This window comes from Myodes glareolus, chromosome 3 (assembly GCF_982192425.1).
Source record: "Myodes glareolus chromosome 3, mMyoGla1.1, whole genome shotgun sequence".
Classification (NCBI taxonomy): domain Eukaryota; kingdom Metazoa; phylum Chordata; class Mammalia; order Rodentia; family Cricetidae; genus Myodes; species Myodes glareolus.
Window position 1 is genome coordinate 85351231 of NC_142028.1, and position 26857 is coordinate 85378087.

Sequence of the window (26857 nt, forward strand, 5' to 3'; positions counted from 1 at the left end):
TTAAATTTAGTTGCCACAGAACACTCTCTCTCTCTCTCTCTCTCTCTCTCTCTCTCTCTCTCTGTGTGTGTGTGTGTGTGTGTGTGTGTGTGTATGTGTGTGTGTGAAGTACTGTGTGATGTTAGGTGCATTTATATAATATGTAGTGATCAGATTTGAGTACTTAGTATACTGATGGCTTCAAGCATGCGTCTCTCCTGTGTTGTGAGAATAGCCAGAAGCATCTTTGTGGCTCTTCTGAAATCTGTGTGATATTTAGCAGCAGTCATTCCAATGCAAAAGAACCCCAGCCGATTCTCTTAGTGCCAGCCTCACCACCTCCACAGGAGAAGGGTCTCTCTCAGTTGGGTCCATTCGTTGACGTCCCTGTGCAGAATCTGGTTGATGGATGACATCTTCTGGTCTACTTCTGTCCCGGGACCATGAGTAATACTTGTCTCTGGACTCCCCATATCCCCCCATCTGATAGACTCCCTCAGTGAACTCTGGTCCCTTTGAGTGCCACCAACACTCTCAGCCCAGCATCTTTCTGTGTGATTCATGGCATCTAGAGTGATTGGCTTGAGAGGTCGGACTGGTAAACAGTGAGCCCAGTTTCCTCAGTAAGGGCTCCCTCTAGCTCTGTAAACACCATCCTTGTAGTCACTAGCCCCACGCACTCTCCCCTTCCACAGCTCTCTCTCTCTCTCTCTCTCTCTCTCTCTCTCTCTCTCTCTCTCTCCTCTCTCTCTCTCTCTCTCTCTCTCACACACACACACACACTCACACACACACACACACACACACACACACACGCACACACACACACTTTTGCTTGCTTTTTCTTCCTCCCCCACCCCATGTAGAAATTTGTCTGGGGAGCCCAGAGATAAACGCAACTCATGGTCCCAGGACCATTATAGCAGAGTAGACCAGAAGATGGCACCCAGCAACCAGACTCTGCACCGCATTCATAGCCACTCTCTCTTCCCCGGTCACCACCATTGCATGAGCTCCTGGGCTCCGGACAGCTCTCTGTTTCCACCCTGGCCCACTACATCTGTCTTTTAAGTGGCACCAATGCTTTGAAAATGGGTCAGATAAATGACTCTCCACTCACAGCTGCCTTCATGCCTCTCCCTAAGACCCCAGAGGGTGCACCCCACACTGGCCTCCTGTGCGCACGCACCCTTGTCTTAGGCCCACCTGCTCATCGGGAGCACAGCTCACCACGCTGTGCCCGGGGCCCAGTCTTTCCACCTGCTTCCCCCAGGTGCTTTCCTCAATTCCTTTCAGGTTTTTACAACCCCCTCAACACTCCAGCCTCATCATCATTTTGACCCCAAACCCCTGACTTCATTTCAGGTTTTGTCCACTCTCCTGGGGTGGGGGCGGCACGTGTGTGTGTGTGTGTGTGTGTGTGTGTGTAGAGCAGGTGTTGATTGGAAGTCCTTGCTCTTTTCTCTAAGCCAGCACCTGGAATAGCGTTCAGATGCAATGTGTGCTTGGCAGTTAATAAAGTCAGAGGTCAAAGGGGCATGCTGTGCAGCATAGACAGGGCTCCTGCTCACACCAAATTCAGTTTCTGGGGGGAAGACAGACACCCTACCTGACTGATCTGCAGGCAGCTATTTTTATTTGCCCTCTCTGATGCAGCCCTTGTTGAACCTGGAAGGGATTCACTGGGGCAGAAAACCGTAGCTCCTCTCACCCACCTCCTCTGCAATCCCTACCTGCTCCACAATCCCCGCCTCCTCGGCAATCCCCACCTGCTCCACAATCCCCACCTGCTCCACAAGCCCCACCAGCTGGAGAAAGTGCCTTGACCTCTGACAGTTGCCCACGCTAGATTCAGCCTTTGCCCTCTCGGCTATGCACTCTCTGGACCTTAGGGAGCAGCTGGCAGAGCACTCGGGTTCTCATGATGGCACAGTGGCCTTCAGTTTCTTCATCTATTAAGGAAAGGCAATAGTCTTAGCCCAGTGTGCTCCATAGGGCCTGGAAGGATGATGCAGGGAGCACACCAAATATGCTCCCCTCATCCAGGACTGTAAAAGTAGCACCCCAGGACTGAAAGGTGTTGAGACACCAGCCTGTCTCCTCTTGTCCAGGAAAATTACCACAGGAAAGGACTTCTGCCTCTGTTCCCAGGCTTCGGCTGGAGCCATCTCAGCCCCCTGGAAGAGCTTTGCTCTCTCCTGAAGTTGGTTGTTAAAGCTTCTTTTCTGGTTCCCTATGGAGATTTTCCTTGTCTGCGTCCCTTCTCTTCCTCTGCCTCCAGTGCAGCCTCTAACCCTCGCATAGCGGGCTGAGTCAGCACAGGCCCCTCAGGTGTACCACTGCGGTGGGGGATGCAGATGGCAGGGGAGGCTGAGCACAGGTGAGGACCACAGGGGCACGAGGAACCGGGTGGGATTTGGCTCAGCTCTGCTGTGGATATAAGCTGTGTAAAGTGTAACATGTGGCCTCAGAGTTACTATTAGTAATTAGGATTGGAGAAAAGAAATCTGTGATGGCCGGTGACCATTATCGAGATGAATCAGGATCACTTGGTGAACTGCAGGCAAGGAAACCGATGTAGCATGCGGATTTGTTGCCTGCTAAAAAATTCTGACATTGTAGAAAGATGCGAACGTGTCTGTCTTTGTGACTTCTGCAGTCAGAGGGGCAAAGATGGAGCTGGTATGTGACTAAAGGACTTTGGCTCGGGGTGGAGCCCAGGTATTTTGGATAACAATCTAGCAGTCCTTGTTGGTGCCCTGGAATGTTCAAGGTCACGGCTTGGGTTCCAGCCTGCAGGGATCGGAGGACCTGCAGCTGGCGAGAGAGCAGTCAAACGCGCTGTGGTTTTCGGTCACACAGATGCCCCAGGGTTGGGGCAGAGGGAACTGTGGTATCCTATAGCTGGATTTAATGGTTAGCACAGTCACCTAGACAGGATCCAGCTCACATAAGAACCAAGCCTCTGGAGAGGTTTGTGAGAGATTTCCTAGATTAGGTTAGTTGAAGAAAGATGGCTCCTGAACTGAACCAAAAAGAACCCCGGCTCTCATCTCTCTCCATGTCCTTACTGGGTGCATTGGGATCATGTGATCACCATCTTGACTGGGTGCATTGGGATCACGTGATCAGCACCCTGACCGGGTCCATCGGGATCACGTGATCTGTGTCCTGACTGGGCGCGTTGGGATCACGTGATCAGCGCCCTGACTGGGTGCATTGAGATCACGTGATCAGCATCCTGACTGGGTGCATCGGGATCATATGATCAGCTGCTCCTACAGCTACACTTCTGCACAATGGACTGAACTGGTACACTGTAAGCAAAACAAACCCCATCTTTAAATTGCTTTTCTCAGGTATTTTCACAGCAAACAAGAAAGGTAACTAGCACATGGGGTAGGACGCTAGTGCTGCCAGCACCTTAAAAAAACAAAGCAAAACAAAATAAAAAAAAACTGAGGTATCTCCTCACCACTTCACCAATAGAAATAAAAAGTTAAATGTTGAAAATTCCATTCGAAAATATTTCTATAAAAACGCAGCATCTCTGAAAAGATATTCCAGTAAGTGACAATATTAGTTTTCTACAGATGACCACAAATCGGGCTGTTTCAAACAACAGAAACTTGTCACTGTGAGGTCATAGAGGCCAGAAGTCCCTCAAGGGCGGGTGGAGCTGTGCACTCCAAAGGCTATGGGGAGAACTGGTCTCTTCCAGTTTGGGGGCCCCTAACACCCCGGTGTCAGCATCACTCCCAACCTAGCCTCCATCTTTGCCCAGTCTCTTCCCCGGGTTTCTCTGGCCTATTCCCCTCCACACACCTTTTATCAAACCAGCACCCTAAGCAGGGTCAAGGCTGGGCACATCTCTTGAGTGGACATTCTTCATTCTACAACTATGATTTCAGGAGTGGGTGGAAAAACTTCCCAGTGTGCATCTGGGGGTAGGGCCACCGGCTGGTGATTGCTGGCTGGTACTAGGAGATGGATCTGAAAAGGGGGAGGGGATGCTTGGAGACAAATTATGGTGGGGGGATAATTAATGAGGGATGAAAACCTGGCCAAGCGGCAGGCACCCAGTTAGGTATCCTCTCTACCCCACTGGAGGATGCAGTGGAGGGTGTGGGATGAGACATGACTGCTCCTCTGGTTCCATCTGTCACAGAGCCCAGGGTACACACCTTCCCCTTTCCTCATCTACCCCTCCCGGCCTCCCGCGTACGCGTGTGTGCACACACACACATGCATGGGTACGCCCACACACATGAGTGCACACACAAACACATAGGATACTGGACAGAGACTGTCATGGGCTGATGTCGAGATGCTCTTCGTATAGCTTCATCATCCACTGGGTGGGCCTGAAGGGCGAGAAGCCTGGCCTCCCAGGCACGAGAAAGGTTAGCTGGGGGACTAGCTGCAGGTAGGTTTGGTGAGGATGCTGGCCAGTGTCTGGTTCTCTGAAGCAAGGCAGAGTCTCCAGCTATCTCTGAGTAAATGTGAATGGGCTCATTTTCCTGCAGTGATGGGCTATTTGGTGAGGGATAAAGAAACAGAAAAGGGGTTGACACCAGCTGACCTCACAGGCCTCCCTTTAACCCACTCCGGAGGGTTCTCTGGTGGAAAGGAAGACAGCTGCCTCGGACTCCAGAACCTGGATTCACGGAGCAGTGGCAGACTGCGATCCCAAAGCCGCTTGGAGTCCTGCTTCCGAGCAGAGCCTGGCATCGTGCCCTCCTTCTGTAGCACCTGCTATGATGCCAGAGCGACAGGCGTCACTCAGCATCTCCTGCCCAGCACGTCGTTGGTGTTCACAGGACACCATTGCTCCATTGAGTTCTTGGCTACAGTGTGTAAAAGGCAAGACAAAACAAAATAAAAAAACCCCAAACAAGCAAACAAACGAAACCAAAACAAAATCCCCAAACAGACACAGACCGAATCTTTGGATCACCCGGCCTGTGCTTACAGTGGCGTTTACTGTCTGTGAGGTTTGAAATGTGGAGCCTCTGTAGAAACATCCCTGGAGGTGGGTGCAACTGGAACCTAAAGAAAGCCTTTTACTCCAGGTAGACTATGGGAGCAGAAAGGGTGGAGGCCAGGGAGGGGATCTGGGCCAGATGGAGTACAAAGTTTAGACAGGTGGAGAGAAGTTAGTGGGCAGTGAGGAATCTATATCTGACATGGACTAAGGTCATGGGTCACAGGAAGGAGGAGGGCTCAGGGGAAGCTAGTTAATATTCTTGGAGAGAGAAGTAAGGGGGTGGCTGGCAGACCCCGGAAACACTGAAGAGGTGGGCTCAGCATGGCTCTGACTTGGCACCAGGGCTGAAAATGAGAGGCGGGGGAATGTGGCAGGTCCCGCATACAGTCCAATTAGGATTTGGGGTTTCCTCCTCTCTCTGAGCGTCATTTGACGCTGTATGGGGAGGGCGAGGCCGAAACCCGATCCTTTAGTACCCGGGGCCCGTTAATGTTTAATCAGAGAGGATCTTCCGATGGGGTTTGGGGTGGCGTGATCTCCCAGCCCCGACGCATCCAGCACCCACACCCTGGAAGGCTTTCGCCCCCACGTGGACTCACGGACTACAGTCTGAGACTGGAGGGCTGAGCTGGGACTTGGAGCCTCAGAGACATCACAGCCCACAGTCCCTGAGCCGGGTGCTCCGAGTCCTGCGCGCGTCCACTTCCTTCCCAGTACCTCTCCTCTCAGCGATGGGCATCCGGTGGCCGCTGTCGCCACTGCTGCTGCTGCTGCTGTTACTGTGCCCTGTGGGCGCCGGTGCCCAGGACGAGGACGCAGACTACGAAGAACTGATGCTAGCCCTCCCGTCCCAGGAGGATGGCCAGGCCGATGAGGTCCCGCATGTGGCCACTGCCACCTTTCGCCGGTGCTCTAAGGTGTGGGCAAGGGATGCCAGGCAACGGTGTGGCTTCAGGTTTGGGGTGGTGTTCTCCGAGGGTCTTCTCTGCTCATACTGTCTTCTGGTGGTCTCTAAGTGCAGCCCCGGGGTACGGGAGACAAGACCCAGAGCGCAGCTGCACATTATGGCAGTGGAAGAGTGGGATAGGGGAGGCCGTGTGCTAAATGTTTATTTTTTAAGGTGTAAGACGGAGAGGGAGCTACTGGTGCGGTCATGCGGAGAGGGTGTCCTTCGAAGTGAGATGGCTGGGGACCAGGGGGAGGCTGAGAACTCTGGTGGCACATCTTTCTCAACTGAGTGCCCGCAGTCATCCTGGGTGTCTGTTGGGGGCTCTGTAGGCCTTGCAGTAGGGAAAGGGTAATACAGCTGAATGACTTGGGGCACCAGTGGGTGTGTGAGTGAGTGGGTGGGGTCAACTTCCTGACTCTGGGCCACAGGAAGCTCCTGCCTGATCAGGGTGGAGCCATTTTTTTTCCAAGTTAGTCTTCCCAGGGTTCCACTCAGGTTCGCTGCCTGGACATGGACTTGGGCTTGGAGGCTGGAGTTGCTCACCTGGCTCTGGGTGTCCAGTTACTTTGTCTTGAACTTTCCTGAAAAGGGAAGTGACGGTCCCGTAGGTGATTGATTGCATAGGAGATCTCCGGATGTAACCAGGGGAAGAGATCACTTGAGGGATTACAGCTGGCGGCAGTGTGACCACCTGGCCACAGCTACTGGGGCAGAATGGGCTTCCTAGAGCTACCTGGCCCCAGCCAGTGTGCTGGTGGGCTGATGGCAGGTTCTTAACTCTAAACACTTTTTTTTTTTTAAAAAAAAAAAGATTTATTTATTTATTATGTATACAGCGTTCTGTCTGGATGTTTGCCTACAAGGCCAGAAGAGGGAGCCAGATCTCATTATAGATGGTTGTGAGCCACCATGTGGTTGCCGGGAATTGAACTCAGGACCTCTGGAAGGGCAGCCTGTACTCTTAACCGCTGAGTCATCTCTCCAGCCCCCTCAAAACACTCCTTACAATGTTCCCTGAACCCTGTACCTAGAGGGACATGGAGTCATGGGCCAGGGTAATAGAGGGCATTTTAGAGCCAGGCTTGCCTATAATCTTGACTCTCAGGAAGCTGATGCCGGAGAATTGTAAATTCAAGGCCAGCCTGAGCTATATAGCATGATCCTGTCCCCAAAGCAACCATCAAAGGAAATGCCAGAGTACCCTGTTTGGAGAGGTGAGTGACCGGAAGTGAATGTGAACCTGAGGGGGTCAGGAATGTCCAAAAGGTCACTCGTTCATTCATTCAGTGGGTGTTTTGTGGGAAGAAAATTTAGAATGAAAATCGTTTCGGCTAGGGATTCTCATCCAATCTTTGGTTTCCAGGAAAGCTCTCCTTCCATTGCGGAGGACCCTCACCCCAATTGTGCCTCCTTTCATCGGGCAGAGGGCATTCTGCATGGGGCTTTGAAGTATAACCAGGAGCTGAGCGAGTGAATGAAGGTGGCATGAGCGTTTTCTTCTGGAGAGGAAGTGGCACAGGACTGGGGGAGGCAGAGGAGACATGAGGCTCACATGTCTGCAGCCCCTAGTCTGCCTTCTGAGGCGTGAGATCCCTTTAAGGTTTACCTGATGGTCAGTCGGACCTGGTCTGACTCAAGGTTGATGATAATCTTCAACTCATCCCATCAGTGCGAATGCAGCTGTGCAGACGTTTGCTGCACTGACCCTTGAGCTGACTCCTCATTGCCCGTGACTGCCTTTCTAAAGTCCAAGAAACCCCAAGGACTGGGCTTCTCCAGCAAGAGTCAAAGGCGCATGTGCAGTGAGGTAGAAGGGAAAGGCACAGAGTGAGTTAAAGTGGAGCTCAAGGAGGGGCTTTGAGTTCGGGCTTCAGGCGTTAGGTGGCACGGATCTGTGGAAGGGTTTGGAGCAGGGGCTTCGTTCCCACAGCCTCGCCCTTGAGTCTTCTCTCTGGAGGTGTTCTTTTGCCCCCTTCACTGATCCTCTCTTCTGCCTCCATGTGCCAAGCACCCAGCCAGGAGTTGAATACTCTCATCTCTTTGAAGTACCCCGCAGGTGAATCCTGGGTGTGTTGTGAACCCTGCGACACAAACTTTATCTGGGCTTTGAAGAGGATGAGTGACTTGCTCGGGGGCCACTGGAGGTGGGATTGACGTCTGAAACCTTTGGTTTTTCTCCTCTGGGCTGCGGCTGGAGGGGAGTCAGAGGTGCCGGGTGGGAAAGAAATGAGTTACCTTGGATGGGTCACTGAACACGGGGGTGTGGCTAGGAAGGTCTCTGGCCCAAGTGGCCTTTGTGTGGAGTCAGCCAAGTGACCAGGCCTTGGTGGATTTCCTAGAGAGCTGGGTGTGGTGTGGAGACCGCTGTGCAGGGCCCATGCCTTCCCCCGCTGCTGACTGCCAAGTTTGAAAACGTGCACACCACGGTAACACAAATAGTTGCTTAGCTGGGGGGAATCCGTGCCGCATACTTTGGTCCCTTCTGTTTACGGTTTGTCCACTCTGTCCCTTGGCTTAACTCCTGATCTATAGGCAGGACTGGGATGCAGCCTGCACATCACTGACTTTCCCACACTGTCCTGTTGTGTGAACTCTTCCTGTCGAATATTGTTGACTCCCCTGGGAGGAGGGCCTCCACCCACCAAGACGCTTCCTTTGCAATGGAGAGTAAGGATTCAAGGAGGTTCTGTAAGCACCTTTTCAGGCACAGAACTCTTTAGGCTCTGATATAGCAAAGCCGTTTGATTCACTGACTGATCATCACAGGGCATTTGTCTCTCAAGCCCTATCCTTTGTCCTCACCCCATGAGTTAGCCATTCGATGGCAATCACTGTAGAAGAATTAGCATTTTGGTTTTATGCTGTTCGACTAACAGTCTTTTTATGCCACCAAGTCCTGAACTGAGGGGAGTTAGCAGGTTTTAAACAAGTCCTGACCAGCATGTCCCAGTCATGGGGTACAAGATGATCCGCTTCGGCTATCCCTCTCAACAGTTCCAAAGTATATGGAGATGTAGCTTCATATGAGGACATGATACATTTAAAACCCTCAAGTGTCCTACAGGGAAGGAAATATTCGCACATACTCCATTCTGAGGAAAAGCATTGACTCTTCGCTCGAGGGGTGGAGAATCCACCGGGGCTAAAAGGCAGGGTTAGGGATGCCCCAGGATCCTTCCATTTGGGCTAACTGGATCTCCCAGGACAATGCAAAAGCACAGCCTGTAGAGAAGCAGAGGGAGGGCTAGCAGAGACCGCTTTGTCTTCTGAAGCAGGAGAAGAAACCAGAAGACTGGCAGCGAGGTGGAGCTGAAGGCTGCAGGCCAGGCTCGTCTGCATAGTCCCCGCTTCTGCCTGAAGGGGCTGTCTGTCTGGGGGCTTCTCCTTGTACCGGTAGGATAGAAGCAGTTTGCAAAGGCAGAATTACTTAGATTAAAAGGGGCCAGGCATTTAATGGGTCCATCTCTCCCTGCCAATGAGCTTGTTCAAAATAACACAAAACATCTTTCTATTGTTTTATGTACAATGCATCCGATGGTGGCAGCCAGTAAGAATATGTGTCCATATATTCTAGCATGTCAAAGAAATCCACTTTTTTGTAACCCCCCCCCACACACACACCGTGCTTAACATCATGCACAAAAAGCATATATGTCACCTCTTTTGCTTTTGATTTGACCCATGATTACCCTGGTGTTCTGGAGTGGGTTCCTTGTGTGCTTGCTAGAACCATATACTTCTCATCATGTCTTGGTCAGATACCCTGTTTGGGTGCCACATGTTTTGATCTGCCAGTGGTTAGTGCCACTCAAGATTCAACAGAAGCGGGAGACTCAAGGGTACGCAAGAGCCTTTCATTGGTGTTCTGTGGAATGCGTATTTGGGTAGTTCAGAGTCCAGAGCAGGGACAGAGAAACCATGGAAAACATACACATTAATTATTACTCTCACCAGATGTGCTCCAGAGACCGAAAGTCTCATGGCCAAATGCACTAAGCTGCATTGCTAAGATCTTTCCTGAGGCATTCCTTGGGCAGGTGGGAACATTGCTGCCAGGGAACACACAGATAATGTGGGAAGGTCTGTTCTGTGCATGCTACACTGGGTCACCATGGGTCCACTGGAGCTCTCATGTCCTCTGCTTCTCTTCCTGCCTGGGGACCAGGAGGCCTGGAGGCTTCCAGGCACCTACGTGGTGGTGCTAACCGAGAAGACAGAACGGCTGCAGATTGAACAAGCCACCCATCGCCTGCAGACCCGGGCTGCCCGCCGGGGCTACGTCATCAAGGTCCTCCACATCTTCTATGACCTCTTCCCTGGCTTCCTGGTGAAGATGAGCAGTGACCTGTTGAACCTGGTGAGCTACCCTCTCGGGCATGGGACTTCCCAGGAGGGATGGGCTCCCATTTCTGTGTCTAGACTGAACTTAGTGAGTACCTATGAACTCTTCCTGGGTCCCAACTGGTGGTTCCTGGTTCCCTGAGTAACTGCCTTGTAACCTTGACTGTCCCAATGCTGGAGATCAGAAAGGACCACAAGACAGCTAACAGTAGAGCTTGGCCCCTGCCCCATGGCATGACTGTCTCTATCCTTGTCTGTTTTTTTTTTTTTTTTCGCTGCCTGTGAGGACCTATGGGGATGAGACCTAGGGCATTGGCTCTTTTTGTTTATTTGTTGTATTTTTTCCCCAAGACAAAGTTTCTCTGTGTAGCTTTGGCTGTCCTGGAGCTTGTTCTGTAGGCCAGGCTGGCCTCTAACTCACAGAGATCCACCTGCCTCTGCTTCCCGAGTGCTGAGATTAAAGGTGCGTGCTACCAGCTCCCTGGCTCTTGCAGAGTGCCAAAGGTGTCGAATTCTTCTCTTTGGGCACAGGGTGGCTCTTCTCCATCACTCCGGGTGCTGCACCTTTCTTTGCTGAAGGAGGTGAAAGGGCTGCAGGCTATGGCCCGTCCTCCCTGCTCTTCTCCCCAACATGGCACACCAGTCCCTTCCCCACTGGGTGCCTTCAGCCCCCTGCACACACTTAGGTACCAGGGCCCAGGGCCTTGCCCACGCCTCCAGTGTGCACTGTGCACGCATCCAATCTCCTGGCCCCAGGTCACTGCTGCCCCAGGGTTTAAAGCGACTTAACATCTTGTGACTAAACGACTGTGGGGGCATCGATGGGGCATGGACAAGGCCACAAGGCAGGGGGACATCAAGTCAGCGCCTTCTGTCTGTCTTCTGTGCACTTCAGCAAGCATCTCCTGTCACTGCAGAGGAAGGGGCCATAGTCTCGAGCCTTCCCCTTGAGCTTACAGCGAAGGTGGAGACCGACCTGTTGATGCCAGAACAGTTAGCTGATGCTGTGCGCTCAGCACAATGTGGGATAAATAAGAGCCCTGAAGTGCCCGGTGGCAGGCAGGTGCCTGCTGAACAGGGCATCCAGCTCTGTAAAAGAGGCCACAGAATTTGTCTGGAGAGTTGAGCTGTGGCACCTCAAAAGGTGCCACGGCCAGCTCGGTGTCTCACTAGCTTCTTTAACTTAGAGCAGAGGTCTCTGTCTCCCAGGACTAACTGTAAGCCAGATGTGGTGACGGTAGCCATCATTTAAGGACTAGTGGAAAATGTGGCTTTAAATATATATATATTTGGAGAGAGAGAGAGAGGTTGAGACGGTGTCATGCTCTATAGTTCAAGCTGGCCTTGAACTCATGGTTTCCCCAGCTCTGCCTCTGGAGTGCTTGTATTACCAACAGGTACCAACATCCCCACTGAACGTGGAGTGTTTAAGCAGATGTTAAGTAATGAAACTGACAGAGGGTAGGTTACGGAGCCCTGGGGATACTGAGGCCCCAGAGATGGTGGTCTTCCAGGAGGGGGGGATGGAGAGAGGACGCTGAAGCATGGAGGAATGGCACATTACCCAAGGATGTGAGCCTGGCTAAGGAGCAGGGTACAACCCCTCACTATCACACTGATGTGGATGCCTCCTGGTAGCGGAACACACTGGCGGCCTGGCGGCCTCTGCCTCGGAGTCTAGTGCTGTAATCAATGAGAAGGATAGGGCTGGGGGCAGACACACGATGGCTAGCACTGCCGTCCTGATCTGAGTGTGAGAACTAGGCACTAAGATTCCTGACCGTCTCCTCGACGCTGGGCATAGCCCAACTCCCATGTGAGATGTGGAGGCCAGAATCCTTCTGACCAATCACATGGGTTCATCCACTCGAGTTACAGAGCACTGTGTTCCCTAGCCAGGGAGGAATCTAGGGAACGAGGACACTAGCCTGTGGTCTGTCTGGCTTCTGGGTCCCAGGAGGGAGACTTTGGGAGAATGTGGGTGCGTGCTGGTTAGAGACATGGACAGCAGTTGGCTCAGGTCGGGGATGATGTGGGCTGCAGTTAGCTGGGGGGCTTTTGAAGCTAAGTGATATGGCTCTCTGGCTTCCGTAGGCCTTGCAGTTACCCCAGGTGGAGTACATTGAGGAAGACTCCTACGTCTTTGCCCAGAGCATCCCTTGGAACCTGGATCGGATTATGCCAGCAAGGCACCAGACAGAGGAATACAGCTCCTCCAGTAAGGTCCCCAGTAAGCCTCCTGCCTCTGTTTGCTTTGCTCTGACCCTCTCCCCAGCTTGCTAGGGCTCCAGAGCCTGCATCGACCTCTTCTGTCCTCTCTGCATCGCTCCATGCAGAGAGCTAGAGTCTTCCCTTAATGACCCTCCCTCCGGCTTCTCCTCTCCGTCGGCTTCATTCCCCCGAGCTGCACAGGCCTCTCATGCTTCACTTCTCTCAGGGAAGAGGCTACACCTGACTGACCCACTATCTGTGGGATACCCAGCCCTGTAGACTGGGACACACCTCTCAGTAGGACAGACACAGCCCACTGCAGCTGCTCCCATCTGGATATCTAGTCTCCCAGTTCACTCTGCCCCCTCCCTCCAGTACCATCCCACGGCTGGAGACTCTCTGCATCTGTCACTAGGTCTCCTCTGCCTAGTGTGTCTCATTTTCAGAGATAGAGGAAGGTGACCCAGGTCTGGTAAGATTGTGAGTGATACAGAGTCAGAAAAGCTGGCAGGTACCTGCTTTGGGAAAGGAGCAGGTTCTGCAGAGTGTGAAGTGTCTGTCCCCTGTGGAGCGTCTAGTAGGTAAGGAAGGTTAGTCTATTGCTTACACAGATGGAGGATGGATTATGTGAGGTCGATGAAGCCTTGTAACTAGCTAGCTGGGAATGTCCAAGCGCCTTAGGCTGCATCCAGCCAGCCAGAGTGCTCCCTGAGGTGGCCACAGAGCTCTCCTCTGGGACACCTTGCCCTGCTCCCTTACCATACCTACTATGACTGAAGTTGGCCTGAGGCTTGGTAGGAAGGTACGCTAGGACTTAACTGTATCCCCAGCTCCAGGATGAGATTTTTTTTTTAAAAAAAAGATACATTCATCTTTATTTTCTGTGTGTAAGTGTTTTGTCTAAACGTATGTATATGCTCCATGTACACACAGTCTCCACAGAGGCTAGAAGGGGGCATTGGGTCTTCTGGAACTGGGGTTACAGATGGTCGTTGGCCTCTATGTGGGTGCTAGGAAGAGGACCTAGTTCCTGTCCAAGAGTAACAAGTGCTCTCAGTCATTGAACCATCTCTCTAGTCCCCCTGGATGAGAACTTTTGAGAGTGGCTGTCACCTTGGGCTCCTCCTTCCCTCCCCATCCTCCTAGCTCTCTTTCCTTCCGTAGGAAACAGGTATGTGCTATCCTCCACAGCCTCCCGACACCAAGCCTGCACAAGCACCCCCCCCACCCCGCCCCTTGTCTCATGCAGTGCTTATTCACCTCCTGCCTTGTGCCTGCTTCTTGGAGACTATCGCCCTCTCGGGGATGGAAGGTGCAGGCGCCAGGTTCACAATGAGCTTCCTGCGCTGAGTTCCCACCTGGCCTCATTGGAGGAAGAAAGAGCCCTGGGCTTACCTTGCTTGCCCTGGCTGGTGAATGTGTGGCCTCAAGGGACTCAGTTTCCTCTCTGGGAATGTGTCAACCAGGATACCAGGGAGCCCTGTTGGTTTCTTTTCAGCCCTTGTCTCAGCGAGCTGTAAGAGGCTTATGCTTGGGAGACTGATTTATTTTATGCTATGATATTATGCTTTGAATGTTCCTATTGTTGTCTCACATGGAACTGGATGGCTTAGTTCACCCTAGCTCTGTTGTTTGCCAGCCCCAGGCTTTGGGCAGCTCCCTCCCTGCTCTCTCTGTGCCTCACTCCTTGCAGTAAAATAGATTCAGTAGCATGTAGCTTGCAAAGAGCATGGGGACACTCCGTGAGCTGTTTAATACAACTCAGGACATAGCAACAACCTTAACCCCACAACTATTCTCTCCCCTTCTGCGAATGCCTGCCATGGGAAGATGGAAGTGGCCAGGTAGAGGTGTATCTCTTAGATACCAGCATCCAGAGTGACCATCGGGAAATTGAGGGCAAGGTCACCATCACTGACTTCAACAGTGTGCCTGAGGAGGATGGGACACGCTTCCACAGACAGGTGAGCATCTCAGACTCCCAATTCGTCTCAGAGGTTGGGCAGAAGTGAGCAGAGGTGCCACACACACACACACACACACACACACACACACACACACACACACCTGTCCTGAGCATCCTGTCAGCTCTGCCTGACTTTCCCTGCCATCTGTGGGGTGGGATGTCAGTTTGTCTAGACATCTGCTGATATATCATGGGATGAGGAGAGTCCTCTCACATGATCCCTGTGTCGATTGAGCAGGCGAGCAAGTGTGACAGCCATGGCACCCACCTGGCAGGTGTGGTCAGCGGCCGGGATGCCGGTGTGGCCAAGGGCACCAGCCTGCGCAGTCTGCGTGTGCTCAACTGTCAAGGGAAGGGCACGGTCAGCAGCACCCTCATAGGTGAGTGCACTCTAGGTTCTGTCGTCGGTGAGAAGGTAGCCAATGCTGAGCAGGAACCAAAGTCTCATAGTCAGGCGGTCTCTGCTACAGTTTAGGGTGATAGAGTTGGCATGGTCCCAGAGATGAAGAATGCGGGGTGGGGGGAACAGAGGCTTGGGAGGGGGCAGGACTCATTCCAGGTGGGTCTCTGGGTGAGTGCTCTTCCACTGTGCTCCACTCCTCCCCCATCAGGGCTTTTACAATGCTGTGTTTTATGATGCTGCATTAGACTTGCAAAGCCCTGGTGGTAGAAGGTGATAGGAGTCATCTTTCCCTATCCGTTTGCTTACCACCAAAGCCAGGGCACTTACTCGGCGGGGGAACTGCAGCAGATCTTTCCAGACTTCTGCAGGTCCCTCCATTAGTCCACTCCAGCAGGTACCCAGAGGGCTAGCACATTGGGATGTAGGTAGAGGAAAGGGAGTGAGGGAGCCCTGGCTTATTGCCTCTCACTGTGCTGGGCACGTGAGTACACGGCTTGGCATATAATCCTGAAGCTGGCATGAGATGCTTGTTAAACGGCCAGTAATCACAGCCAGGGAGGGTGATTTGGCCAGGGTCCATGGCTGAAGCCTGCCAGCCTCTGGGGAAGGAGAGGCTAATTAATGGTTTGACTACCAGCAACCAGTCAGATGCTGGTCCTGAGCCGGCCCAGGCAGCATATGGGAACCAACTTGGCCTATGAACCCTGCCTGGGCCTTCAGTTGTTATCTGTCTGTCTGTCTGTCTCTCTGTCTATCTATCCATCCATCGATTCTTCCATTCATCAATTCATTTATCTGTTTTTATGAGCATGAATGTTTTGCCTGCGTGTGTGTATGTGCACCAGGTGTATACCTGGTGCCCACAGAGGTCAGAAGAGGGGGTCAAATCTGAAACTGGAGCTACAGTTGGTTGTGAGCTACCGTGTAGATGCTGGGAACTAAACCCTGGTCCTCTTTAGGAGCATCAAGTGATCTTTCCCAGCCCGTGCGTGGGACGTAGCACACAGTCGTGGACACACATGTAAATCAATAGCCTCTGTCCCATCAGGGGCCTCTTGTGCCTGCCCCGCCCCCTTATTGACTAACCCCAGTCCGGCTTGCCACCCTGGAGGCCACCGTGTAGAAAAAGACTGTTCATTCCCCGGAAGTCCTTACTCAGGCCAGGCTAAGCCTCTGGAGGGCTTCTTGTGGGAGACGCTCCCTGCTTCCAGGTCCCCACCAGTGCATAGAAAGCTCCTAGTGCATTCATTACAGGGCAGAGTGGGCTTAGCTTCCACGCTGGCTGCACGGCCCTCTGCATGAAGCTGAGGTGTAAGCCCAGTTCCACACAAGCCAGGACCTAGTAGCCAGCTGTACTCATGGACGTCACCTACACACCTGTGTCTACTTCACTGTTCACTGTCTCTTACCTCCTCCTGGTACGAGGGGCCTCACCAGCCAGCCCTTATGAATGTGGTCCTGGACTCCAGCTCCTAGCTCAGCCACAGCCCCCCAGGGACAGCCAGACCTAGAAGGTTCTGAGAGGTTGTCTTGGCTATACTGTGTGTGGCAGAACAGGAGCCTGAACGGGAATGAAGCTGTCAGGACTGGACAGCGAGGGTCTCCAGGTTATGGGCTGACAAGGATTAGAACGGTGGGCCTGTGGTAGACTTGATCTTCACGCTCATTCAGAGCAGCGTGTCTCTGATGCTGAGCGCAGAGTCACACCTTTGGGGTGGAGAGTTGCGGGAGTCTGTGGTGTCTTTAACTCCCGAGGCGATAGAAACAGCATTAGTCCCTGTTTTATAGAGGGGGGGTTGGCAGCTTGTGAGTGGGTGCCAGGGTTAATCTGGGTACAATAGTGTGGTGAGGGGCACTGAGCAGGCCTCAGTGGGAGGTGGAGGTTTATGAAGCCTGAGGGATGCCGAAGAGGACTAGGAATTTTCTTCTCTTCTCTTCTTTCTTCCTTCCTTCCTTCCTTCCTTCCTTCCTTCCTTCCTTTCTTTCTTTCTTCTTTCTTTTGAACTTTCTTTTCAACGTCTCTTTTGATAATATTTTAATCTATTCTTTGAAAGTTTCATCCATGTATATAATATAAATTGATCATATCCACTCTCCTCCACTTCCCCTCCCCAACTCCCCCAGTGTTCCCTCCATCACATTTCACTCCCAACTAGGACTAGGAGTTTTCTAGAAAGGCATAAAACAAAGTTTGGTGAGGATCCTATGAGTTTGCACATTTGGGTTCCTTGAGAAGTTGGTGTGAACAAGTTAAGAGAAAATGTTTACCTTTTTAAAGCTAGTGTATTTTTTAATTCATTATTCATTTGACAAATTCATACATGTGTATATTTTGGTCATTTTACCCCCTGTTATCTTCTCTTAGCTCCCTCACCCCTCTGTTGAACCCTCTCTTCTTTCCAGCAGGTCTCCCTTCTATTTTCATATCTTTTGTTTGCTAGTTTGTTTTGTGACCCACTGAGTTTCATGACTGTTGCTGCCGTGAACACGAGTGGGAGGTATTTACTGGCGAGTGAGCAACTTAGCAATGCACCGCTGAAGAAAATGATATTCCTTACCCCAGTTGCCATTACCTGCTAGTAGCTCCTTCCTAGGGAAGTGTGGGGCTTCACAAACCCCTCTGCCATCCATGAGAGAGGGTTACCCATCTTGTAAGGTAGCCATGGCTACCGTGAGTTCACAAGTGCAATGGCCTAGTCGTGTTTAGAAGATAACAGACTCCTTCCCATCCCCTGGTTCTTAGATTCTTTCTCACCCCCTCTTCTGTGATGCTTCTTGAGCCTTGTAGGAGAGGGGTTGGTAAGGATGCCCTGTTACGGCTGAACACTCACTGTCGCTTAGTCTCAGGACTTTGACCAGCTTCTGCATTCACTGCTGTCCAGTCCAAAAAGCAGCTTTTCGGACCAAGGTTGAGAGTAGCGCACATCTGTGGGTATCAGTCCAAGTATTTATAATGCAGTTTGGCAATAGCAAAACATCAGTAGTAGGTTTCCCCTTAGGGCTTAGGACCTTCCCAGCCATGATTTTCTGACTGGGGTTTACAGCACCAGGTATAAATCCCTCCTTTGGAGTGGGCCTCAGAGCCAATCAGAAAGTGGTTGGTTACCCTCTTGTAGTCGTGCCATTATGGCACCAGGAAGCATGTGTTGCTAGGCAGATTGGTCTTGAACTTCTAGGGCTTACAGCTGGGTAAGGCGGTTGGCTTTTCTCCTTCACCAGCCTGCATAGCGCCCTTCAGCTGTGAGGGGCAGGCAGCAGGGAGGAAGCTTTCAGCTCAGTTCTAGCTTGGTTTCTCTATGTCCTGTGCATTAGTTAGGGCTTTCTAGAGTAACCTAGCTTAGAGAAAGAATCTCTCTTTATTTGTATAGAGGATCTACAAGAATGACTTGCAGGCCCAACTAATGAATAATGGCTGACTATGAAGGAAAGGTCCAAGAGTCCAACAGTTGCTCTGTCCAGGAGGCTGAATGTCTCAGCTGCTCTTCAGTATATGCCGGAACTCCAAAGCAATAGATTCTAATGCCAGTGAGGGAATGGACTCGCTAGTAAAGCAAGAGCAAGCACACAAAGAGCAAAAGCTTTCTGCTTCCATGTCCTTTTATTGGCTTCCAGCAGAAGGTGTGGCCAAGACGAGAGGTGGGTTTTCCCAGTTCAGAAGGTCTGGATTAAAGGTGCGTCTTCCCACCTCAAAGATCTGGATTCGAAGTGGATCTTCCCACTTCAAATAAAGCAAAAATCCCTCACAGCCGTGCCCTCCATTTTTGGGTTTTAGTTAGTACTAGATGTAGTCAAGTTGACAACCAAGAATAACCATCACTTCCTGCAATCAAAGCATGTGGTGTTTCCAGCAATAATGTCTCACCATCTCACTCTGGGGAACACTTGGCTCCTTTAGTTTGGAGTCTCAACTCAAGTCTAGTGGGCAGAATTCTTCCTTCAGGGAACCAGTCTTTTTCTCTCCCGGCATTTAATAGATTGGGTGAAGCTCACCAACATTGTGGAAGTCATCCACTTTACTCAAAGAAAGGGAATAAATGATTTCAATGTCAGTCATATGTAAAATTACTTTTGAGGCAGCAATCAGGTTTGGTTAAGCATCAGGGCACCGAACCATTACAAAGTGATCCATCACACCGTGCCTCTGAGGGAAGGAACGGGAAGAGGAAAGCACACCTTTCCAGGAGGGGACCTGGGCTTCTTCTTCTTCTTTCTTTTTTTTGCAGGCCTGGAGTTTATTTGGAAAAGCCAGCTAACCCAGCCTTCGGGGCCATTGGTGGTACTGCTGCCCCTGGCGGGTGGGTATAGCCGGATCCTCAACACCGCTTGCCAGCACCTGGCAAGGACTGGGGCAGTGCTGGTTGCTGCAGCTGGCAACTTCCGGGATGATGCCTGTCTCTACTCCCCAGCTTCTGCCCCAGAGGTAGGTGCAATACTGTCCCCCCAGAACCAAGGGAAGGTGGCAGATGCTCCCCGCCCCTGCTGGCTGAGCTCCCAGGGCTGAAAGTGGTTAGAGCTCTCAGGTGGAACCCTGGTGGGACTCATGCCTTCTCTGTCCTGTCCAGTCCCTTAACCTCCCTCCTCATGGTCCAGCTCTCTGCCCATAACTGACCCTAGTGAGACTGGAGGCCACGGCCAGCCCCAAAGCTCTCATGTAATGACCATCAGCATATCCACTATGTCTGGGACTGTGGCAGGTGCACCCTGGGAAGGGCCTCCCTGGAGGAGCTGACAGCCCAGTGGGTTCATCTTCTCAGGGGTTCACATTCAGGGCAGTGGACTGTTAATGCTGGAAGTGTAGGAGTGAGAGGTACCTGTCCCAGTTCAAGCCTTGCTATATCCCGGCCTGCCCTCCCTGATCACCAGGGATTACCAAACTGCTCGATTTAACATTGCCAAGGCCCAGCAAGTCTCTTCTACCTGACCTGTCTTAGGCTTCTACACAGTACCACGCCTGTCTGATGGAAGAACCGTTCCTCCTCAGTCTCTTCATTGCAACATGGGCTCCACAGGGAATCAGAAATGGGGTCTGGCACATGGTGGGGAACTCTGGCCAAGGCAAAATGCCAGTGTCCCCACCCCCGAGGAGCTGCCTTTCTCATGGGGGGGGCAGCACTTCAGTGGGACACAAGGGGGCGTTTGTGTTGGCTAGTCCAGAGCAAGATCTTCCTATCCCCATTGTGGCCCTCATCTTTCTCTGCCACCCACCTCCTCACCTTGCTAGGTCATCACAGTTGGGGCCACCAATGTCCAGGACCAGCCAGTCACACTGGGGACCTTGGGGACCAACTTTGGACGCTGTGTCGACCTCTTTGCTCCCGGGAAGGACATCATTGGTGCTTCCAGTGACTGCAGCACATGTTTCACGTCACAGAGTGGGACGTCACAGGCTGCCGCTCATGTGGCTGGTGAGTCACCACCCGGCCATCCTGCCACCTTTGGCGGGCAGCAGGATCCGTACCCTGACCCGCTGGGACAGGTTCTGACCCAAGGGTGCCTGTGGTGAGCAGCTCTCTGTCAGTGTGTCTGAGGAGGAGGTGTCTGTTTTGGACTGTGACTTCAGAAGGTTCACCCCATGGTTGCTTGGCACTTTTATTTTAGGGCATACCATGGTGGGAAGTGTGCAGCAGAGCCAGACTGCTCCCCTCATATGGCTGGAAAGCAGAGAGGGCTTTTGACCTATGACACACCTCCAGTGACCTATTTCTATTAGGGCACATCTTCTAAAGGTTCTGTCTCCTCCAATGACCAAGCCTTCAACATTTATGTTTTTTTTTTTTTGTTTTTTTTTTTTTTTTTTTTTTTGGAGAGGGGGATATTTAAGAATCAAATTATCACAATGTCCTGAAGAACACTGGGTATACCAGGTTGCACAAACCAATGGAAGAGAAATCAGTCAGGGCTGCCGGAGTCCCACAGAGGCACCTGTACAGCCTGGGGGTCAAGAAGGCCTCCCTGGAGGAGGGAAGTTTGATGTAGGGTTTGATGGATGGCTTCCCCTAGCAACCACCTGCAGTTGCCAAGGCACATAGGCAGGAGAGGATGTCTTCTCACCAAGTGAGGGATTGTAGGCGTTTACGTTCCCAGATGAGTATGTTTTATATGTGTGTGTATGTGTGCACGAAACGTGTGCATGCGTGTGTGTGTGTGTGTGTGTGTGTGTGTGCGTGTATGCAAGTGTTTGTTCCTTCGTGTGCACCCGGGCAGGAGTCCTGTGACTGGGAAGGAGGGCCAGGCCACCTTCTCTCATTCTGCACCCCCAGGCATTGTAGCCAGGATGCTGACCCTGGAGCCAGAGCTCACCCTGGCTGAGCTGCGGCAGAGGTTGATCCACTTCTCCACCAAAGATGTCATCAACATGGCCTGGTTCCCTGAGGACCAGCGGGTGCTGACCCCCAACCTGGTGGCCACACTGCCCCCCAGCACTCATGGGACAGGTGAGCAGGGTGGCAGGGAGGGCACACTGTCCCCTTTCTGGTCCTCACAAGAGGGTTTTCCTTCCTTAGCGAGAGTTTAACAGCAGAAGCTCTGAAAGGGCTTGATGACATTTTCACGATGGCATTCCCATGGGAAAACAGTGAGCTTGAGACCCTTCTTTCCTGCCGTCGGCATCCCAAGACCCTACTCATCTAGGACTTGTTGCAGGCGGGCAGCTGCTCTGCAGGACAGTGTGGTCGGCACACTCGGGGCCCACACGGACGGCAACTGCTGCGGCCCACTGTGCCCCAGAAGAGGAGCTGCTGAGCTGTTCCAGCTTCTCCAGGAGCGGGAGGCGACGGGGTGATCGGATAGAGGTACCTTGGCCCTGGGCGTGTGTCTGTCTATCCCCCACCAGTCCCGGCCCTCGGCAACTGCAGCTGGTTGGTCCCTGAGTCTTCTTCTAATTCCCATCTTCAAGGCTTAAAGGTGTGGTCAGAGATCCACATCCAGGGTGAGCAGTGTCCACGGGGCATGCAGTCAGGGCCTTGTGGTGATGGAACATTTTAAGAGCTGTTTCACTGTGCTGGTCTGTGGAGCTGGGCTAAGGGGTTTGCACATGCCGGGTCTTAGGGACAGCTCCGGTGACACTTCCTAGCTGGGGCTGGAGCTGGTATGTCAGCTGGCAGATGTCTCCACTTGGAAGCAGAGTCTCGGTGTCTGGAAATTTTATGATGGAGCTGCCTGGAGATGGAACAGTCTGGGGCCTGGACAAGCTCCTTGTCTCTATAGCAGTAGGGATAAGGATAATGCTGAGGGCTCCAAGGGTCCCAGCTAGGTGTCCCTGTACCTTTGTCCCAGCCCTGTATTCTTTCTTACTGGTTCTTGTTTTTCTGTGGCCTTCAGACTACAGGGGGCCAGCAGGTCTGCAAGGCCCTCAATGCATTTGGGGGTGAGGGTGTCTACGCTGTTGCTAGGTGCTGCCTGCTTCCCCGTGCCAACTGTAGCATCCACACTACCCCTGCTGCCAGAGCTAGCCTGGAGACCCATGTCCACTGCCACCAGAAGGACCATGTGCTCACAGGTAGGAGTCCCGTGCAAGCTGGGAGAAAGTCTGTGTTTTTAAGTGCTTGACTCCAGAGCCTGGTCCTCTAGAGACAGAGACCTATGGCCCATCTTAAGCTGGCTTCCATGTAGTGCGAGCCTCTTCCTCCTCGGTTTCCTTCTGCAAGGGAGAGGTGGAGGCAATGCCTCCTCAGGGGTGATAATGGCTGGGTAAGATGGCACATAGGCTGAGGGGGCCTAGTGTCATTCAAGGGAGGGCTCTACGGCCTATCTCCAAGGGGGCGACTTCACTTTGAATTCTGGCACTCAGCAGTGGGATCAAGTCCTTTATCAGCCCTGTGCTCGGTTTCTTCACCATGAAGTGCAAGGATGCATGCCAAGCTTGTTAGCCTGGTGCTGTGACAAGGTACATTAGCTGTCCTTGTCATCTCACTGCCTTGCCTCTGGGTGAGGGAGCCAGAAACATTCCCAGGCAGTAGTAGAAATCACAGGTGAAGACAATGAGTCCATTGGGAGTTGGTGGCTCTCAGGTCGGGAGGCCGAGCAATCCCGTGTGGATAGAGAATGTGGAGCACATGTGTGGGGCACACGAAGGGGTCCCTGGGAATTGCTTGCTCAGGGACAGATTCCAGTGGACTACAGGCTGGGAAGCCACTGAAGGTTCCAGATTGAAGGGTGGGGTGGGCCGAACTTTGGCACAGAATGGGTGCGCAGGGGGCAGATGAGCCCAGTGGGTGACCGCAGACTGGACTAGGCAAGGCTCCCTAGCCACGTTGGTTGCTCTTCTGTACTGGGCTCTCTTGGATTTGGGAGTGTCAACAGCTAAGCCCCAGGGCAGGTCTGGAGCACTGAAAGCCTTTGACCTTCTCTGTCTGCAGCCTAGCAGAACTCCATTCACCAGTGAAGAAAGCTGCCCCTCCAGGTGGAGTGGCTCTACTGAGGTCCTGTAGGCAGGACACAGGGCTCTCCAGTCCCGAACTCTGTAATATGCAGTCTTTTCCATGCATCGTTCTATGTGGGGACTTCACACATACTGCCTAGATTCTTCTGCTTGCAATGTTACAGAAGGGAAACTGAGGCTTGGTTTAGCTGAGTGTGACCTCTATCTATGATTTTGTAGCTGTAGGTGTCCCAGGCAGATCTGGGTTCATGCCTTAACTTTTGGTGGTAGGCTGGGGAAGGGACTCAGAGGCTCAGAGCACCTCAGGCTGAGGAGCCCGGTCCTGTCCCCCAGCCCCTTTCTCTGGGTGGGAAGACCGTGCTTTTAATAAGAAAGCAAGGCTCCAAGAGGTTTGAATGGCTCTGCCAAGGCCACCCAGATGGTCAGTGGCAAACGTGACAATCCAGGAATCCTGTGGCTCAAGCCAGCGACATCTCTTCTGCTCTGCACTGAAGTAGCATCCGGTTGGGGGCAGAAAGACAGGAGGTTCACAAAACCCCAGTGTCTGAGCTGGACACCCTCTGTTCTAGGCTGCAGCTTCCACTGGGAGGTGGAAGACACCGGTATCCTGCGGCAGGCTGTGCTGAGGTCCAGACATCGGCCTGGCCAGTGTGTTGGCCACCAGGAGGCCAGCGTCCATGCTTCCTGTTGCCATGCCCCAGGCCTGGAGTGCAAAATCAAGGAGCATGGGATCTCAGGTCCTGCAGAGCAGGTGAAGGGGTTGGTGGTGACTGGGTACCTGGGTCTCGTGGGGTGGCTGCCACCTGTCCTGTGTTGCTGGTACCCTGTGCTATTATGTGTCAGGATAAGGTGGCGGATGAGCCAGTCAGTTTTTACAGTTGTATGTATAGTACGTGTGTGTTTGCGCATGGCAGGCAGGGTTGGTTTTGCTCTTGTCCAGATAAGCAAGGCTTGTTACCCACCCTGCTCCTCTTTGAAAACATGCATGACCATGGGATGTGGGAAAGAAAGACAGTTAGTGCCTGAGCGCTTTCTGACCCAGCCATAATTAAGGCTGCTGGGAGGCAGCTGGGGCAGGAACTCTACAGAGTCTGGACACAGAGCCATGCAGATGTGACTCAGAGGGACAGCTAAGTGAAGGGTGAGGGAGGGAAGAGCCCTGGGAAGAGGGCCTGAGGCCTGACAGCTGGCCTTTTGGAGCCTGAGGCAGGAGGTTTTGGGGGGCGGGGCGCAGTGGGGCTGGAAGATGCGCTATGAAGGGGAATCTCGGTTCTCCCTTTATGTAACAGTGAGCACAGGTACCCTGTGGCTGGCTCCTTACTGGTCCAGGTCCTAGACTAGGTAGCACTTCCAGCCAAGCCCACCAAGAGTGTCCATTCTGGTGGGAGAGGAGAGTAAACAAAGTTACAGAGTACCAGGAGGATAAGATGGCATAGGATGGAGCAGGAGGAGTGGTGTGTTGAGGCACCCATGGGGTGGGATGGAGCCTTCATCAGGAACAATGTTTCTGGCAGAGGAAACAGCCAAGACCAAGAGGGGTGACAGCAATGTCTTGAGTGACAGGACCATCCAGGCCAGTAGGGTAGGGTCCATGGAGAAAGGATAGAGTGGGGCTAAAGCGCCAGTCAGGCCTTAGGGATTGCTGTGTGATGCAGCCATGTAAGGCTGAGTGTGCTCTGACCTGGGGGTTGACCAGGCACACAGTCGCTGCACTGGGAAAGTGGAGGCAGGAAACATGCAGTGGCCCAGCCTAGGCTGGGGTGGGAGATACGGGGAGGTACTGCAGGTCTGGAGATGGGCGTGGGTGAGGAGGAAGAATGGGCTTGATGTTTTTGGTGAGCCTCTGAACAGTTGGTGTTAGCATTAAATGGGATGGAAGGCTGCAGAAGTGCCGACTTTGAGGATGTGAAGGAGGTCGAGTTAGGTGTCTGTCCTGGAAGGAGTGTGGGTTTGTTTTTGTTGGGTGCAGCCCTATCTGGGTCTGAGAGATTGTGGAGTTTTGAGAGCCCCCAAGTCCCAGACACAAGCTTTCTTCCTCTGGACTCTGGCAGGTCACCGTGGCCTGCGAGGCAGGTTGGACCCTGACTGGATGCAATGTTCTCCCTGGGGCATCCATCACTCTGGGGGCCTATGCCGTGGACAACACGTGTGTGGCAAAAACTCGTGACACTGATACAGCAGGCAGGACCAGCGAGGAAGCTACAGTAGCTGCTGCCATCTGCTGCCGGAGTCGGCCTTCAGCCAAGACCTCGTGGGCTCACCAGTGACAGTCTCAGGCAGGGATTGCTGCCTGCTGTTGGGTGCAGATATACTTGCCTGGCTCTCCTGAAGCTGGCCACGGGTGGAGAGAATCTTTCTGGGAGAACTTGGTGTCTCACCCTGGATACCCCTTCCTGGTGTATGTGTAGGGAAGCCCCTCCCTCATCGTGGGGCCTGTGCTTAGCTCTCTGCCATCAGAGGTTGTGATTGGCTCCGGCCAGCTACTCCAGTTACCAGAGCCTGTAGGCACTTGCTGCAAGGGTTGCATTCAGTCCTCAGGCCTCCAGGGTATTATTTGTCCTGTGGGAGGTTCAGAGACCAAGTGCCTGACTGGGGAATTGAGTGTGAAAGTAGCTGGGACCCCTTACAGCCTGCTCACATTGGAGAGACTATTTTGGGATCCCTGATTAAATTCGGATCAGTTCTGCACACATCTAGGGGTGATGGTGAAATCTAACCAGTAGTGGATCCAGCTGTGAGGCCATGGACATCTTCCAGATGTCATCATCTGTTGCACCCCAGGCTTTGGCCCTGCTCAGGCTAACTGGCTGTAAGCTCCCAGCTGACTTTGCACTTGAGAGCCACAGTGCTTACCCCACCCGACCCCATCCCCACTATTACCCTGCACAGTAAAGACCGGCAGCCTTGCTTTGTGGAGGAGGAAGACAGGACCAGGGAGGGAGTGCCTGGTGATGTCACACAGCCAGTGGTGTCAGGACATAAATCCAGAATGGCTGGCCCTGAAGCTATGCCTCTTTGGGAGTATCAGGCTGGGCACCCTACTTCTGAAACAAATGAGACAGAGGACAGTCTGTGCTTCAGCAGTTTGTCCTTGGACTGCTCCTTAGGGCACAGGCCCTTCCCATGGCTACCACAGCCCCCACTCACATGGACCATGTGAAGAAAGGAGGAGCAACAGAGGGCTGACTATGCCAAGACCACACAAGCTGACAAGACCACCTCTATCCTCTCAGCTTCTTCTGCCTTTTTATAGTAAGCTTTCCCTACTCGTATTGCTTTTGTAACTTGATATTTATTCTGAGTTTTGTAGAGTTTTTATTACGTAGTGAGTTTTCAGAATAAAAGCAGTTGATGTGACTACCTGCACCTGACTGTCTAAGAGGGAGCCTGCTTACCAAGCGCAACCATCTGCTGGGTGCTGGGGTGCACGGGCCTGTAATGGGAACGCTCTCCTTGTGCCCATTCTAGGAGCTCAGGAATTGTCTTCCTGTAGCCTCCTGACTCCTCAGAGTCCTGGTACTTAGTCTTGGAGAACCTGGTTCCCTTGGGCATTCTAGATTCTTGTGGCTCCTGCTCACCAGCACGCCCAGTTCCCAACACCTCATCCATCTCTACCCAGTGAAGATGCAGGGCGCAGCAGA

The 26857-nt window shown here is 52.6% G+C and overlaps 1 protein-coding gene across 2 annotated transcripts; it reads left to right on the top strand.

Annotated features, from left to right (window-relative positions):
* The first annotated feature begins 5471 nt into the window (after positions 1–5471).
* Positions 5472–26582, top strand: Pcsk9 (proprotein convertase subtilisin/kexin type 9). 2 transcript variants are annotated; one of them, XM_085686353.2, is made up of 12 exons: positions 5472–5883; positions 10081–10272; positions 12351–12486; positions 14298–14431; positions 14672–14813; positions 19060–19256; positions 20058–20241; positions 21097–21270; positions 21479–21627; positions 22157–22334; positions 23786–23967; positions 25268–26582. In XM_085686353.2, the coding sequence occupies exons 1-12, from the start codon at positions 5698–5700 to the stop codon at positions 25481–25483; spliced, it is 2070 nt and encodes a 689-aa protein (XP_085542479.2). In that variant the 5' UTR covers positions 5472–5697; the 3' UTR covers positions 25484–26582. The 2 variants fall into 2 exon arrangements, with proteins under 2 accessions (XP_085542479.2, XP_048309200.3); XM_048453243.3 differs by having other exon boundaries at positions 5474–5883; positions 12351–12474.
* The last annotated feature ends 275 nt before the right edge of the window (positions 26583–26857 follow it).

Coding starts and splice junctions, on each gene's coding strand:
- Pcsk9 (XM_085686353.2), top strand. CDS start 5,698: ATGGGCATCCGGTGGCCGCTGTCGCCACTGCTGCTGCTGCTGCTGTTA. Junction 5,884..10,080: donor CCTTTCGCCGGTGCTCTAAG/GTGTGGGCAAGG, acceptor CCTGGGGACCAG/GAGGCCTGGAGGCTTCCAGG. Junction 10,273..12,350: donor GCAGTGACCTGTTGAACCTG/GTGAGCTACCCT, acceptor TGGCTTCCGTAG/GCCTTGCAGTTACCCCAGGT.